The sequence below is a fragment of the Oryx dammah genome, unplaced genomic scaffold (genome assembly GCF_014754425.2).
Source record: "Oryx dammah isolate SB20612 unplaced genomic scaffold, SCBI_Odam_1.1 HiC_scaffold_4, whole genome shotgun sequence".
NCBI lineage: Eukaryota > Metazoa > Chordata > Mammalia > Artiodactyla > Bovidae > Oryx > Oryx dammah.
This window is the reverse complement of record NW_024070188.1, coordinates 78,496,425-78,514,460: the sequence shown is the minus strand read 5'-3', so window position 1 is coordinate 78,514,460 and position 18,036 is coordinate 78,496,425. Positions and strand designations below refer to the sequence as shown.

Sequence of the window (18,036 nt, the reverse complement as noted above, 5' to 3'; positions counted from 1 at the left end):
GACCTCAAGGGAAACAAAATTACCTACACTAAGCAAAGTTTGGGGCTGGGGAGGGTGCCAGGAACTGAAGGCCAGTCCAGCTGTGGCCCACGGCCGAGTCAGGTCACTTGGGGAACTGTGGCAGGAACCAGAGGTGGGGGCCTGTCGAGGAGACCCACTTGGAGCGTGTGCAAGGGGTCCTGACGTGGCCACCCCTGCCACCTCCTGGGCACACATCCTATAGCAGGCAGCAAGATGAGGGGCTATGATGGCGTCAGAGAGGGTCACTTGAGCTCAGCCCTACCTGAGTGCGAAGCTCCCACTAAGGGCCTCAGCATACGCTCTGGGCTATGCTTTCTGAGCCAGTTACTTCTTCCAAGACTGGAGCCTTAAACCCACAGGCCTGGGTGACCACCATGGGCACGGCCATCCCCAGCACTGATTAACTCCTCTATGATTCAGTTTTGCGCACCTGTAAATCAGGGGCCGTTTTTCACAGGGTCACTGAGAGGATTCCATGAGGTCATTTTAAGGTTGTGAAAATACTTAGCAGAGGGCAAGGGATCCACAGGGGCCAGGCCTCCATAGAGTTCTAACAGGCACAGGTAGTTTAACTTTCTAAGTTCTGTTATTTTTACAAAGGTAGGAGGAGAAACTTCCTCTGAGTTCCCTGAAGGGAGGACCAGAAAAATCAAATGGTTTATTTGTTAACTTTTTACTGAGCTCCTCCTCCATGCCACGTTCAGCTCTAGGTGCTGGAGATGAAGCTTGAACACAAGAGAGAAAACCTTGACCTTCACACAAGAGGAAGGGCAGAGAGAGGTGACAAGGACTCGATAGATGACAAGAAGTGGAACCCACAGCACCTGGACAGAGGCGGAGGGCCCTGCAGAAAGCCAAAAGTTGTTAGTCGATCAGTCGTGTCTGACTCTTTTGTGCCCCCATGGACTGTAGCCCGCCAGGCTCCTCTGTCCATGGGATTCTCCAGGCAAGAACATTGGAGTGGGTAGCCGTTCCCTTCTCCAAGGGATCTTCCCGTCCGAGGGATCGAACCTGGACCTCCATCATGGTAGGCAGATTCCTTACCATCTTAGCCACCAGGGAAGCTGGGAGAAAACCAAACCAGGAGGCTATGGAGGGCCAGCAGGCTGGGCAGCCGCTTTAACAAGTGGGCAGAGGAGGAGATGAACTTCACCTTCAAAGATCGGAGGGAGAGAGGGAGTGGCCGACCAGAGGGAAGAGCAGCCTTTGAGAAGGCAGAGAGTGTCTGCATGGCACGTGTGTACCCAGCGGTAAGGGCCTGTCCTCGGGCAGCACACCCCAGGAAAGGCAGGTCCAATCCCCCGCCTGGAGGTGGGGAAGCGCCCCCCCCCCCCCCCGTGTGTGGTTATGGGACTCCCAGGCCAGAGTCACCCCCTTGGGGAGGGAGCTGCTGATCCAGAGCCTTTGTGAAACAGGCCGGCTGCCTGCCTTCTGCTCAGTTTCCTTATTTAAAACTGGAGTTTGATCTGAATTCAGGAACGAAAAAGATGCACGCTCTCTCAGCCAAAGATACTTCAAGGGCCAGGGCAGCATTTCGACACAACCAGGCACTTCTTTCACATAAAATATTGGGTGTTTCAATATCGCTTATGTATTGGGTTGGCCAAAAAATTTTGGAAAGCCTAAACAGACTTTTTGGCCAACCCAGTAATTTACCAAAAAAAAAAAAACCACAGTTCATCCTATCCAATAGATTATATGCCAAGTACTGCATTCTCTCGTTCCCATTTCTCACCCAGAGAGATAAGGCTTACTTCTGATATATGTTAAACTTGTCCATCAAGGAAGATGCATTGGGGGCCAGAAATTTTCCTTCACTTCTAAGTGCAAAGATGGTAAAGTCTCCTACATACGAATCTCCCAGCTGAGACGTTCAAAGAGACGAACATGCAGCTATTTCCAGCAAGGAACCAGAGCCTGGGCCATCAGCGTCCCCTGTGAGTGACACTGCAGCTGGCCCTCCGTCTCCTATTGCTGACGATCCTTCTGCTCTACCATCTCCCACCTCCTCTCCCTCCAGCAGTCAGTAACTCTTCTTGCCTGTTCATTCGATGCCAGCCCCTGCTGACCAGCCATTGTACTGTACTGCTGAACTTCTCAAGGTACTATGCTGTAAGATTAAAAATGCTTTACTTTTTGTGCTTGTTTTTTTATGCATGATTTGGGTGAAAGGTATTATAAGCCTATTATAGTAGAGTGAGTGCTATTTCACTTCAGTCGTGTCAGACTCTGTGACCCTATGAACTGTAGCCTGCCAGGCTCCTCTGTCCATGGTATTCTCCAAGAAAGACTACTGGAGTGGGTTGCCATTTATTATAGCCCAGTACTATATAGCCAACTGTGTTAGTTGGGTACCTAGACTAACTCTGTTGGATTTAAGAACATGTTCTTGGAATGAAAGGCATATGTCAGGGGCTTGACTGCAAAGAGACTCCCATGACCTCACTCTGAAACAAACAGATGCAGGGGTCAGCAAACCTTCAGGCCAAACCCACCCTGCTCACTGCCACTGAGGATAAAATTTTATTAGCACTCAGCCTTGCTTCTCCATCAGCCTATGGTCGATCGCTGCTTCCACACTGAGATGGCAGAGGTCAGTGGCTGCCAGAGCCTAGCTTACTTACTACCTGGCCTTTGATGGGAAAAGTCTGCCAATCCCTGATATATAGAGAGGAGTCCAAATGAGGAAGATTCCTCTTCTGAAAATTAGATCTGAATTCAAACTTGAAAAAATCTTCTCAAACTTTATTCTAAATTTTTCAGTGATTGAACTAAAATGCATATTTTTAAAATGACTTCTACATGGCAATTTTCTAGAGACTCCAAATAGCACCCTAATTCCCATAAGATATAAACTGTCTTGTATAATATGCTTTCAACTGTGTCAAAAACCAAGGAAACAACACTTGCGTGCTCACCTGGCTCAGATCCAGGCTTAGAAAAATGACTCAGATTCTCTTTAACACTTTTCGCTTTCTTTTGTGTGGCTTTTTGATGGATGGGAAGAGAATTCAGCCTGCTTTTCCTGTGACTTGCGGCATTAAAGCCTATATTTCATTTCTTTCTATGATTCTACCATTTAACATTCTTTCTAAATATGTTAGTCTAACTCAAGAAGTCTCTCAACCCCTATCTTTCAACTCATTTTTGGGGAAAACACACACTTGCCTATGACTTATCCATCAACACCACCCTCGCCCACTTTCCCAACCAGAGGTATTTATCTCAGGTCTTAGCTCCCTCTTAATTCTCTTCCCTTTATTTTCTCTCACAGCCTACTTTTGTTCTGATAATCACATAAATTCATTTAAACTTGTATATTTACAGTAACTCTCCCTCTAGTGGTTAATGTTTTCATTGAACACTATTATTCTAGTTGGTTTTGTTTACTGATGATTTTTCCAAACCCAGCATTTCTATTCGAGTTGCATCTCTAACTTTATTTCTGGCCACTGATACTATATTACTGAGCATTTTTTGCAGCAAAGGTCTTTAAGTGCTACATAGTTCAAGAATGTACTAAGATTTTTTTCTATCTTTGTCACTGTATTTAAAAAGAAAATGTGTCAATAACACCACCAGTTGTAATCCAGTTCTGGACAGACTAAAGCTTTGACAAACCTTTGTTAGCCTCTAGTTTCCTGGACAGGCAGAGTCTCTACTATAAACAGAAGACTGAGGATGACACAGTTGAATCTGGAAGGGGACCCTGCACACTACTGTTCAACAGCTCAGGCTGTGTCTCACTGCTGCGGACAGCTTTGCCCAGCTACCCAGCCTGGACTGTCCCCCAGCCAAGCCCTCTCTGTGGATTTCTAGTTGGAATCCACATGGGTCCCTGGTTGCCTCACCTAGAAAAACAAAATGCAGGGCAAGATCTGCTCCCCAGCTGCAGACCAAGGCCTAGGAGCTGTTCTAAGATGGTCAGGAAGCTACAATTCAGTTGCTCTTACAGTTCCCTGATGACATTCCCTAGGCATCTTAGATCAGCTTCCTATCATAGTGTTACATCTCAGCTGGCTCTAACTGGTTGGCCTGGTCTACCTTCTTGGGCCTCCACACTCTTACAGACCCCTCTTATCTGTAGGGCAATGGGGGTGCTGGGGGACTTCACAGAGCAAGGACCAATACCATCATCTTGTAATCTGCTCTTCACTGCTCTTTTTAAATTTTTTTTTTTTAACCACACCATGTGGCATGCGGAATCTTAGTTCCCTGACCAGGGATCGAACCAGTGGCCCCTGCAGTACAAGAAGGCACCACCATTCTTAACCACTGGACCACGAGGGAAGTCCCATGCACTTCATTGGTTTTAATTCAGGTCACCCTGCCAATGTCCCAGCTAGTCCTTTTATTAAATACCGTTATTGTTGCCGTATGATAATTTTATCTCAGGAAATATTTTTGTAGGAATCACAAGACAGGCACTGTTCAGACCTCTACTGCGGTTAAAAAGGCACCATTTTTTCCTGCAGTGTTTCTCCCAACACCAAAGAAAGACAGCAGGAAAAATAGCAAATAAAGGAGAAGAAATTTATTGCATTTATTGTTTATTTACAAATAAACTGTATCTTTTAATCCTATGAGGATGGGTTTTATTTTGGGTCTATATAAACTCTACAAGGAGTGAGCTCCAATGGAAAAATCCAACATGAAAAGGTATGTTCAGATCAGCAAAGTTACAAATTGCTGGAGAAATGTTCTCTAGGCTTTACTGATGAAAATAACTCACTATTACTAAACCCTCTGCTTTATGCAGAGATACCCAGGGTAGGAACTCTCAGCTACCAAGGCACTGAAGATTCAGGAAGAAATCACCAAACCAGCCCTGGGAGAGAAGAGGGTTTCTGTTTAGATATAAGTGGTCTTCTCTCTGTACTTACTTGTACCTTCACGATATACCTTTTTCCTAAAAACCAATATCTACTTTTTATACTGTATGATTTTAATGTTAAGGTTATCATACAGTGGCAGATTTTAAAACATGAATTTTATCTATTGAAATAATTTTTGGAGGTAAAAATATTCACATATGGCCTGCCCCTAGTACAAAACCACACAGCAAATTATCAAACTAATTACTAGTAAGATGCAAATATCAGATACTAGTACTCGGAATTCTGGGACTTGAGAACTCTTCTGCAACAGATTTCAAATTTGCTGACATTAACAACTATGGGAATTTCATTATAACTCTATGAAATAGAGTCTTTAAAAGCTGAAACCAAAAACAATATCAAAAATAACACATCTACGCTGCTTAACCATGTTTGTAAATTAGGCTAAAGAACTAAAAAGTTGTGTCCGGATTTCTAATGTCATACCTGCAACTGAACAAAGAGATTTGCTCTGCTTTTAAATCTCTTGTATTTAAAGGCACTGTTATTTATCTGGTTTTCCCCTTTCATCATGCTGGGCCCATCTCCAGGAGGAACCGAGCTGTGGCTGCCCTAATCGGAACAGGCAGACGGGCCCGTGAGCTGATTTGGGGGAATGAAGGAACCACTTTCCTGCCTGAATTTGGTGCAAATTATGAATCCTAAAGACCTTCTCTGGGCATTTCCACTTCATCACTGACAATCTTGTTGTCTCCATCAGAGCTGACACAGATGCACAGCAAACCGAGGTGGCCCCACTGCAGCTTCAGGAGGGCAGCCCACCCCCTCCCCATATACCCCCGCCCCCCCGAAGGCCGGTGCCTTCTGACACCGACTTCCAATGACAGCAATTCCACGAGGTTTCATCAACCAGGACACCCCGCACTCACTCATGAACACAGGTACAGGCTTAGGAGAGAGGGTCCAGGTGCTAGAATTTGTCTGAAACCTGCTGCATCCCCTTTGTGCATAAAAAGGCCTAGATTTTCAGTTCTAACGTTTGCCTGAAAATCAAAGTATTTGTTAAAATCCTGATAACCTTAATTGGGCACAAGCATTGATAGAACCATCTGTCTTGAGTGCACACAGGTACATACCTGTGTGGCCTTTTACTTGTAGTTTAATTTTTTTTTGCTGGATTTTAGCAATGTGATCATCCAGTCTGTTACTTTACTCTGGATTGCTTACTAACAGGGTCTCAAAATAATCATCTCATACGGTGCCCACCTCATACACATTTATCTGAGACTTTAGCACCAACCTATCCCTAAAGTCCCTTGTAGCTTAGACGGTAGAGTATCTGCCTGCAGTGCAGGAGATCCAGGTTCGATCCCTGGGTCAGGAAGATCCCCTGGAGAAGGGCATGGCAATCCACTTCAGTATTACTGCCTAGAGAATTCCACGGACAGAGGAGCCTGGTGGACTAGAGTCCACGTGGTCCCAAAGAGTCGGACACAACTGAGCGGCTACACTTTCATCTCAAAAATCTAGCCCTAAGTAACAGAAATGAAATAATAACACATAAACTGGGATGATGTCCATGTTAACAAATGGTTTAGCAATTCTGATCAAACTTCTAGAAAATACAAGCTGGTAAATACAAAGTAACCAAAGCCATGCTTCCCCAGGGTGAGAACAGGTGAGGACACAGGGAAAGGGTGTACAGACAGACAGACACTCATGCACAACCAAAAGAGATGGTGTGACTACTATTCACTGTAAATATACATTTCTGTATAACTGACTCACTTTGTGGTACACCTGAAACTCACATAGCACAGTAAATCAACTATCCTTTAATAACAAAACTTTTTTTTTTTTAAGCCTCAGACATAGAAAATTTTTTTTAAATCTCACCTGCGAAGACTGGTTGGAACATCAGTCTTTCCATCTTGGAAAATCGTCTATAAAATCATGACATTCAACATCTCGCCAGGCTACTAAGAGGCGAGCAGAGGATGCCTGGCCCCACCCTGATGCCCAGAGCCCCCAGGCCATGTGGGGGGACAGGCAGGCTTCTCAACTGACTGTCCTTTATCTTATGGTTGCTGAACTGAGAAGGAAATGGATTCTAGTCTCCAAAGCCAGCTCAAAACAGCTGGAGAGGAGAAGACAGCAGGACTCCTCAAGCTGTGCAACACTGGTGGCTTCTAAGCAGCTGGCCTGAAATCCCCAGCCTGTGCAATGCCAGACCAGGACTTCCTAAGCAAATGCTCAAAGAGTTTCCTCATCTGACATCTGTCTTCTGCAAACACTAGACAACTTAGGTGACGGCCAAGGATTCGAGGGTGTGAAGGAAAGTGAGTCATGGGACCGAGGGAGGCACTGGAGGCTGAACAAACAAGAAGAGGGAGAAGGAGGTGGCGATGTACAAAAGAACGAGAGGGAGAAAAGACAGAAAGAACCGAGGACCCCAGTAAAAACATACCTCCAGTTTTCTCCTGGCTCCTTTATTAGGGACAAATATATTTTTTGGACATTTAATATATTTTCATTTTGAAATAATGTGAGATCTGGGCTTCCTTGGTGACTCAGTACTAAAGAACGCACCTTCCAGTTTAGGAAAAGCAGGTTCAATCCCTAGGCCATGAAGATCCTCTGGAGAAGGAAATGGTGACCCAAGCCAGTATACTTGCTTGGGAAATCTCGTGGACAGAGGTCCACGGGGTTGCAAAGAGTCAGACACAACTAGAGACTAAACAACAACAAGCATGAGGTTTACAAAAGAGTTGTCAAGGACAGAGTTTCTGTGTATCATTCCCTTTCCCCCGACGTTAACATCTTATATGACACGTACATTTTCTGCTGCCATGTTCCTCATGCTATTATCAGGAACAGCAGGAGGCTGGTTTACAAAATTAATAATCCCATCTTTGTTCGCAGCAGTTAGGAACCTGGGATGGGAAGATGCCAAAGACACAAACATCTGCTTGTGTGAAGGGCTCCCGGGCAGAGTCCCTCCCCAGCCCCTGACCTCCACGCCTTCAGCCGCCCAGCCCCAAGGACGTAGCAAAGAAATCTTCTCAAAGAGGAGAGCATGGGGGAAATTGCCAAATGATTTGAAACAATTTCTCAGAACTTTTTTTTTTTTTCTTTAGAGTGAAAGAGGTGACACCGTGGGGCTGGGACTTTTATCAAAAGGTAAGAAATCTGCTATGAGTGATGAAAGACACAAAAAAGCACTGAGACTCAAATACACTGTCCCTGACCCAGCACAATCAGAGTGTTCATCTAACCACCATCTCCACGTACACAGAACAAGAAAAGGACTAGCTCAGAGCTCTCAACAAGAGCTAACAGCTGAGAGCACCTTTGTGAAGGAGATTTAGTAAAGGGGTGAAAACGAAGTGTGATGATACCGCCATTCCTGGGAGATATTAAAGATAAGATGGATAAAGATCCCCCGTGCCCAAACAGTGGCCAGTCAAAATTAGATGACAACTGCGGCTGTTACTCCTTCAAAAGAAAGGGAAGGAGAACGCAGCAGTTGTGACCAGCTCCCCTGCTGATGCAGAAGTGGCCAGGCTGAGCTACCCGATCCCCCCCAAACTCAGCATGTAAACCACTGCCTCCCGGCCCCTCAAGACAGCTGTTCATTTTACAAAAATGAGTTTCACACAATTCTGCTTTGGAATCAAAATTTACATGCTTGTCCCCCTGCAACATCACTTTTTTCCCCCACTAATTACAGAAAAAACTTTTTGAAATGCTCCAACACCCAGCACACCACATTACAGCTGGTGAGCATCAAGCAGCGTCCACCCACCACCATCAGCGTGGTCTCCTCATCTCAACCTAGCAATGCGTGCCGTCCAGGGCGGGGTGGTCATTCATCTGATGTGCCTCAGTCTCTTAACACATTGAAAGACTAGAGCACTGACAGCCAACCCCACACCACCCATCAGGCTTGAAGATAAAAACAAAGTTCAAGGGCCACTCGACGACACAGAGACAGTGCTTGTCTTATTGCAGGTACTTGATGTTTGATTCCGTAAAGTTCACCGTATTAAGTCAACAAGCTAGATGCCTCAGGGCTTCCTGGTAGCTGCCATGCAGGAGACATAGGTTCGATCCCTGGTCTGGGAAGACTCCACTTGCTGTGGGACAATTAAGGCTACAGGCCACAACTAGTGAAGCCGGAGCGCCCTAGAGCTGGTGCTCCACGGCAAGAGCAGCCACTGGAGTGAGAAGCCCGCGCCCCGCAATGAAGAGCAGCCTCCTCTTGCTGTAACTAGAGGAGAGCCCAAGCAGCTGAGAAAACCCCAAATAAATCAATAAATTGAATCACGAACCCAGAGTTCATCAGTTCCTAAGCAGGGAATCCACAGATAAGCATCGTAAGATCAAGGAGCTCCCTGGAATCATGGGTGACTTTTTACAGACGTATCTGTATGATATGCATTTTTCTAAGACGCAATTTTCTAAGTGTCTATAGTTTTCAGCAGATTCTCCAATGGTCTGCTCTAAATAATTTCCTAAACAAACTAAGAGAGGGAAAGCCTAGAGCGGATATGGGAATAAAGTCTCTGACATCGATTCCCTCACCTTCACTTAGCATACCTTAAATAACATCAATAACTGTGCACAAGACCGTAAGTCCCCAGTATTCAGTCTAAGTGGATTCTTCTAACATTTCTTTTTCTTTTAAGCAGCTTTCTGTCTTCACAAGAAGAAAAGGCTGTCAAGCAGAAGACCACTTTAGATCACATTTGGACAGAAAGACAGACCAGGATGGGTGTCAGGGACTACAGACGCCTGGAGCCAGGATGGGCCGCCAAGATGGACAGACCCGCCCCTCAGCTGCACAGATGCAGGCATGAGATGACTGGACCGAGGACAAAGGGACTCAGTGTGAGACCACCCCACGTCCAGCAGGTTTCCACTGAGAGCCTACCAGTGGTGTTTATGGAGGTTAGGGGTTGGCCTGAGAAATTCAGACTCCCTCCTTTCTCTCCAAACAGCAAAGCTATACTCAAGTCTTCATAAGTCCTTGTCCAATCTGGGAGGCCGAGAAAGAAAGTAAAGATGGAGAAAAGTAGCTAAACACCAAGGAGGACAAGGTTGGGAGCTTCAGGGAGGCAACAATTGCTACAACTCCTCCCACGACCGTATCCAAAAGCGCACGGCCCCTCCTCAACCGGCATGAACACAGGGAACTTGTGGAAGCCCTCCTGGACTCGTCCAGGCGCCAGGATCAAGGGAAAGACCTCAAGGAGCGGGCCGAGGGCCCTGTCCACTCCCGAGGTGGGGGTGGCCAGCGGGCTACTCTGTCTGTCTCGGAAGGACCAACACAGTCCTCTGCAATCTCACTGTGGAGAACACGGGAGCAAAATCACGGCCCTGCTGTTCCAAAGAGGAGGAGAAGGAAGGAGGTGCCCGGACCAGAATCCAGGGCGGCTGGTCAGTCATCAGCCTAAGACCAGGCTGCCCGTCCCTGCGGCCTCTGTCGTCAGGGTCAACCCCAGGTGGCTGGGCCCAGGGGGGTCTTCAAGTCGCTCTCCTGTGAGTCATCACCCCGCAGTGTGAGGCCGCGTGTGTCATCACCCTGTCAGCCCGTGGATCCAGAGCCACATCCGCCTGGCACGCCCGCCCGCGGGTGAGTCAGCCGCCGCCACCCCAGCCCCCTCCTCTCTCCTCTTCCTTGTGTGACTGCAGATGCCTCACCGTGACACCTTTTCTCTCTTTCCAGAAAAAAAAAAAAAAAAAAAAACAGGATGAAACGGGAGAGCCTGGAGGGGAGGGAGAAAGCGGGGGACAGAGGCGGGAGGAAGGGGAAGCTGTGGGACAGCAGAGGAGCAAAGGGAGGCCCAGAGGGAAACTGAGTCAGAGCGCCCACAGGAGTGCCCTCAACAACGCCAGGGCACGAAGGGCAGCGGCTGGGGGAGCCCTGCAGCTGCAGCTCCACTGGGGCTCAGGGTCCCCGCTCACAGATGGAACCAGGAAAGCAGGGGTGGCCCCGGGGCTCCCCAAGCTGAGACCCATGTCTTCAGGGGCCCCACACACCCTGCTGCCTGCACGTGGCGCCTTACCTCCCTTGTGAGCACAGGGCCCCAGGGTCGTGAAGTACCCCCAGCCAGCTCACAGCATCTGGTGGGCCCCCCATCCCGGCCCAGGTTCCCAGCAGGGCGTTTGGGCCGCTGGGCACTCGTTGGGCATCCCCCAGCTGGAAGGAGTCTCTGGTTCCAGGTGGCCCACAGCTCAGCCAGCAGTGACTGCCACTGGCCAAGGGGCTCTGTCCAGGGATGTGTTCCTGACGCGGACCCCTTGAGGACCCCAGCCCACGGCCACGGGGATGGGGAAGGAGAGGCCACCACCAGTGAGATCTCTTTGCCCACTGGACATGCCCTCCTGTCCCAGACTGGGCCAGACAGCAGCCCGCTCGGGGCACAATGCTGCCCAGCTCATGGGCATCATCACTGTGCGATGCCCAGTGCCCGAGCATTGCCCCGGCACTGAGATCTGGTTACCTTTCTTCCTTGCCTTCTCTCTGACACTGTGGGTGGCATCGAACCCGGTGGGACAGAGGGTATGAATGATCCGTGGCCACAAAGGGGTCAGCAACGTCCTTTCCAGCCACTCCCAGCAGAGACTCGGCATCTCCCAGGCATTTCAGCCTGAATGATCAAGGACAGACCGAGAAGAGTGGGGAGCTAATATCCTGAAGCTAGGAAAATGGAAAATCCTCCCCCCACAAAAAAAATCCAACAAACTACAAAGAGATCAAACAGCCTTGCAGAAGCCAATGAAAATGAACCCTAGTCATTTCAAACGGGTTCACCAACTTGCCACCAAGTGCCTGCTGAAAGGAAGCAGCTGTTAGGAATGCAGAATGATGCGCTTGAGGGCTGATGGGAAACTCGGCTCAACTTTGATCCTTCTCAGCCTGAGTCCTCTGTGTCCTCGGCGCCTCCCTCTGCCCTGAAGCTACGCTTCTCTTGCAAAGAGCGAACAGTAGAGACCCTCTAAGCATCTCACACTCACAGCTCACTCCTGCTAAGGATAAAGGCAAACCTAACATACACCATTTTTATTCAGTCACTTGAACAACCCTTTAGAAAAGGTCATCAGTTCAAAACACTACCTAAGAAAATTAAGCTAAAGATGGGCAAGATCTGTCTCCATGCAGGTGACAAAGAGCAAACAGGACTCAAGGGTCGAGGCCCTTGGTTTCCCATTCTTTTTTATCTCATGGGACAGCTCGGCAGGCTTTGACCACAGACACTAACTTCAGGAAGACTCGGGAGGCAGCCCGGTGACTAAGTCTCGCATTAGATGAGTAGAATGGAAAAGCATTCAGAACATGTAAATATACAAACCAGTCGGGGAGGGGGACTGCTCGCCCAATAATCCCTCGTGTCTGGGCTTCCAGTCATCTATGATCCTTTCTGCAACACAGGTTTGGGACTACTGTTATTTTTACTTACAGAGATGAAGACACACAGGCTTATTAAAAGGCTGGGTACCTTGCCCCAAGGTACACAGTGGTAAAGCCTGGTGGCTCAGGACACGGATTCCAGTTTCCAACCATGAAATGAAGAGTTCTTTCCATGGTACCACTGCCTGTCTACCTGGAAATGAATCTCTGCGAAAAATAACTGTCTCACTAATCAGACCCCAATTCATTTCTCAGGGACCAGTTTGCTTCAAAGATGCTACCTCTCTGTTCATCCTTCAGGGATTATGTCAGATGGCATGCCTTTAGACATCAATGTGTTTAGTTTCTGAAAAATGATCACGGTTATATTAATCTATTGAATAGCAGCCATGTGGAAAGACTATTTATAAATAAGTTCTATTTGCACTTGACTTTTTAACCAAAGCATCTTACAACCAGGAGATCCTGAAATAACACAGGATACTCAGAGAAAGGTAAAGAAGACATATAATTTAAAATGCTGGAAAACAAATCATGTGACCCACAAATCCTTTTCCTTTAGCTTCTTAGAGATGCAAGCTCTTAAAAGCAAATCATGTGAGAAACTCAAAAGGTTAAGCTAAATGGGTGAGCAGGCATTAAATATTAAATGCAAGTTAAGATCATGTCAGGTACCAAAACTTAATCATCAGTGCATCGCCATTTTTCTACCTTGAAAAACGAAACAGGACACGATATAAACTAAAGCAATTAAATTGCAAAGAGTACAACACACAGTTGTCAGGGCTCTGTGTCTCCAGATTCTCAAAGCTCGCTGTTCTACCAAAACAACGCCTACAAACTGCAAAAATAATCACTGCCAAAGCTGCCCTAGGTGATTACATAAAATTCTTCTCAAAAGCTGAAAAAAATTATTTAATCATGAACAACGAAAGTAAAAATGCTGCTTACCTTGTAGAAAACAGGTTTCACCCTTGTGGGTTTTCTTTCACAGCATTAAGCCCAATACAAGTATCCATGATGCTCCAAGAAAATTTGACAAAGCCTAAAATTATTTACTGTCTTCAAATTATCCTTCTCTCTTTTCAAACATCTTTTACAGAGCAAATATTCAAAATTTCCCTAGTTCTTTCTGATATGTTTATATTTCAAAAAGACAGGACTATTATTTCAGACATCCATTTAGAGACCTGTGCAACCCTGGAAGGAGAGCGGACAAACTGATGCCGCCACCAGATAACGACTATGTGAGAATTCTCTTAACCTGAGCTATAAAGAGTGCTTGAAGATTACTGCCAGGATCCTTCTGGAAAGAAAGGCTTATCTTCTCTGCCTAACAGCCTTGAAACATTTCAGAGTAAAAATCAACTTTCAAGACAGAGAAAAGAAAAGCATGCCCCATGCACGCCCGCATCTGGATCCGGAATCCACATCCCTGGGAGTCAGATCCCTCAGTTTACTTACGCGCTGCACACAGACAGGAAAAGTTCACAGAAACCTGCTCCCTCTGGGAGCAACGATTCCATCTACAGTCGGCTGTTGGGAAGTGAGTATGACAAGCGTTCTCTCTCACTCTCATCCCCAGGCGGAGGGGGAAAAAAAAAATTCCAAACTGTTCTTTCAAGTCACATTCACAAGGGCATCCTAGCGTCACCAAGCTCTTCCTCCAAGGCAGCCCAGGGGACGGGGGTGGCTGTGGATTTCCACCTCACGCCCCGAGCCCGCCGGCTCTGGAAAGGTGCCAGCTCAGGACACACAGGGAGATGGGTAGAACCACCAACCAACCACCAGTGCTACATCTTCCCAGCCAGCTCAGAGGCAGCAAACCAGACCAGCAGCCCTTCTGTGGGGACCGCTTTACACACCTCAGGTTCCCAGAACAAACCAGAAACTCCTTCAACCCCTTCACCCCCAAAGAAACTGTTTATTCCTTTCAAACTCCAAACTGTTATAATAGTGTGAGCTAATTGCTAACAATACTGGGTGGGGGAAAGGCCCCCACACAGGGGAGGGTGGCAGGGGCAGACAAAGAGCCGTGACAGTAATAGGCGCCCTTGAGGAGAAAGAAGGCGATCAATTATAACCCATTTGCAGAAATTGCGGGGCTGTCAAAAGCCCTGCTTACAGCTGTGCTTCATCAAGCCAGGCTGTGCTTGATTTTCAAGAGAAATTATTCCTTATTTTCAAATCTAGTATACGGTGAGTAAAATACCAAACCAGGGTCTTATCTGTACACAAGTTAATGACCCCCGAGAGGGCTGATGGGCCAGCGTGGGAAGCCCAGGAAATAAGGAGGTCTCCCCTCTGGGGAGTGACCACCTCCTGTGGGCACCAGGGGACACTGCCAGGGTCATCACACACTGGACACGCGTCATCAAACTCCCAGATCACCATTTGAGAAACAGACAAGCACTGCTTTCAGATGTAACCCACTGTTTCCTAGGCGGCTAAAAGCAACAGAAATTTTATTGTTTAATTCTTCAGTTCAAAACTTCCTTTTCACTACCATCCATCACAGTGATCACTTCTGATGATCACAGATTCTTCTCTGCCAAAGAACAAAGAATATGTAAACTCAGTAGCTGCAATGCAATTGCTAGAATGTTTTAAAAATGTACTGACATCCATTATTATTGGTAGATATCTTCAGATTTGAAAAAGATGAGATGATAACTGCTCTAGACTTGAGAGGAATTTGACAGCAAGTGCTTAACATGCTAATATTCTTTTTTAATATTTCTTCTGTATTCCTTGGCATTCCTTCGCTTTATCCTTAATCATTTTAGCAATAAAAATGAGCTCAGAGGGCTCCAATTTCAAGCTGAACTGCATCTTTCACTCCTCTTCTAAATTTTAACTGATGCCCCAATGTTCATTTTATAAACCTTTGCTTAGTTATGATAAGTACTGTTAAGTAATAGAAATGGAAATAGCCTCAACATGGTAACTTTCTGCAGATTTATTTGACTGAATCTTAACATAAAACTTGGAAAAGCATTTCCTTCTTAAGAACTGTAACATGGAACTCAAACAGATTATAGCAGAGAGGAAACCATTATCCCTAACGGCATTAATGACTCTCCCCCAACCCCAAGCTGCCACCCTGCGCCCGTGCCCCCAGGCACACGATCTTAGAGAGCCTAGCTTCTTGAGGGTTTCCTTAGCATTTGCCTTGTTTAAAAAATGTGAGAGAGATTTCCCCAGAGGTACAATGGATGAGAATCTGTCTGCCAACGCAGGGGACACAGGTTCGATCCCTGGTCGGGGAAAATTCTACGTGCCATGGAAAAACTGAGCCTCTGTGCCGCAACTACTTAAGCCCATGCGCCTTGAGCCCCAGCTCCGCAACGAGAGGCCACTGCAAGGAGAAGCCCATGCACCACAATAAAGAGCAGCCCCTCCTCGCCACAACTAGAGAAAGCCCACATGCAGCAACCAAGACACAGCACAACCAAGTATCGATTAATTTTTCTTTAAATTTAAGACAATGCAAGCCAAACACATCCATTTGATGCTCTAGGATCCACTGCGTCATACACACACACACACACACACGACGAATTTGAGCTATAACATTGGGTTCCCAAAAGTAAATAACCAACCGAAGTTGGAACAGAGCAGAAAGACTAAAAATCCATATGACTTCAGTTTAGTAAAAGAAACTACCTCCTGGGTATAACCAGACCAGTGAAAGCAGTTGAGTAATTGGTTTGCATGAGGCATTGGGAAGAAAGAGAAGGGAGATTTTGGAGGAAGTGGATAGGGAATGGGGTAGGAAGAGGAATTCAGGGGGTGAGAAAGCAAAACAGGGAAGAGAGGTAAGGACCAGGTGCCAGCAGCCACTAGAATCAGCCCTGAAGCTGGCAAGCTCTAACCCCATCCCCTGCCCCACAATCAAGGCCACCAGTCACCGCGGGCTGGGCCACTGGCCATGACAAAGGGACCGGCTCCTGGTAGCATTAGTTTAAACCCAACGGGGATGTGGCCAGGCTGTACATTTTATTCAAATGCCTGTGATGGTTTATATTTTCTCCATTCTTGCTTTGTATTTAAGATGAAAGTGAGAGAGAGAAAACATGAATAATCTCAAAGTCAGTTAAAACTGGACTCGGTACTAAAAGACATCATGTCAGACGGACCATTCCTGAAAGGAGAGCTGACTGCTGCTGCTGCTGCTGCTAAGTCGCTTCAGTCATGCTCGACTCTGTGAGACCCCATAGCCCATCAGGCTCCTCCATCCCTGGGATTCTCCAGGCAAGAACACTAGAATGGGTTGCCATTTCCTTCTCCAACGCATGAAAGGGAAAAGTGAAAGTGAAGTCAGTCAGTCAGTCGTGTGTGACTCTTCATGACCCCATGGACTGCAGCCTACCAGCCTGCTCTGTCCATGGGATTTGCCAGGCAAGAGTACTGGAGTCGGGTGCCACTGCCTTCTCCAGAAAGCTGACTAAGAACAGTTAAAAATGCAGGAAAGGAATGGGACAAGCGTTGGTGAGAATGTGGAAAAATAGGAGCCATCGTACATTGCTGGTGGGAATGGGAAATGGGTGCAGAGCGGTCTGGGCACAATAGTCGGATTGTTCCGCAGAAAGCTAAACAAAGAATTACGACATGACCCAGCGATTCCACTCCAAGAGGCATACCCAAAAGAAGTGAAAACAAGCTCTGAAACAGATATTTGTATGGCAGCGTCACTGCAGCACTACTCACAACAGCCTAACGGTGATCCAATCAGTAGATGAGTGGATAAACAAAACGTAGTCTATACATACAATGGAATATCAACCAGTCATAAAAGGAGTAATGTTCTGATACAGGCTACCACATGGAGGAACCCAAAAAATATTACGCAGAAACAAAAGGACAAATAATATACGACCACACTTCTATGTGGCAACCAGAACAGGCAAATGAGAAAGTATAACAGGGGTTACCGTGGGATCAGTGGGTGGGATCAATAGGTGGTTACTGTCTAACAGTTACTGGGTTTCTACCTGGCAGGATGAAAAAGATCTGGAAATGGTGATGGCTTACACAACATGGTGAATGTACTTACTGCCACTGACACACACTTCAAAACGGCTACGACGGGAAACTGTGTGTTTTGTGTATTCTACCACAACCAAAAGACAACATCCTTAAAAGAATCTTCAGCAAAATAAAAGTAGTAAAGGAAAATGTTAGTAATTCAATGTGACCTTCAGAATACCTGAACACAGATTCTCCTTGTCAAACCACCCTAATGTATGAACGGCCACACTTGCCCTGCTCTTCAGTGGCATGTCAGAGGTCATACTGGAGGTCGGGCCAGAGTCAAGGGTTCCTACGAGGACTTCACCTTCAATAAAGAAGGAAACTATTTTCTTTAAAAAAAGTGTGTTGGCCATTGGACCTAGAGGTAGGATAATTCCATCTTTTTTCCCCCACCTCAGGTGCAGGCAGGAATTAACACTTGCCTGCTACGTCCTTCTTTAAGATTTGGGACAGAGTCTTACCCTGAATGTCTGCTCCTTCTTCTCCCTGTGGGAAACCTGATCCAGTGTGCCATCAGTCTGACTCCTTTTCAGGCCAGTTGTGACATCAGGGACGTTGCTGAAATCTGCATGAAAAGTGACAAAAACATAGGCAAGTTTGGCCATCTGCACAGAATAGTAGTAGCTAGCTTAAAGGCTCAGATAGAGAAAGAGAGCAAAGGAAAAAATTAAAACCTAGAAGGCAGGACATCATGGTCCTCAGTGATATGGTAGTTAGCATATGCACAGC

At 46.6% G+C, this 18,036-nt stretch overlaps 1 protein-coding gene across 1 annotated transcript in view; it reads right to left on the bottom strand.

Moving 5' to 3' along the window:
• The window catches only part of TIAM2 (TIAM Rac1 associated GEF 2), a 115,387-nt gene that overhangs the window by 26,868 nt on the left and 70,483 nt on the right, over positions 1 to 18,036 (bottom strand). The window contains exon 14 of the mRNA XM_040238728.1: positions 17,769 to 17,872. Coding sequence (XP_040094662.1) covers positions 17,769 to 17,872 — 104 coding nt within the window. The remainder of the gene's footprint in view (positions 1 to 17,768; positions 17,873 to 18,036) is intronic.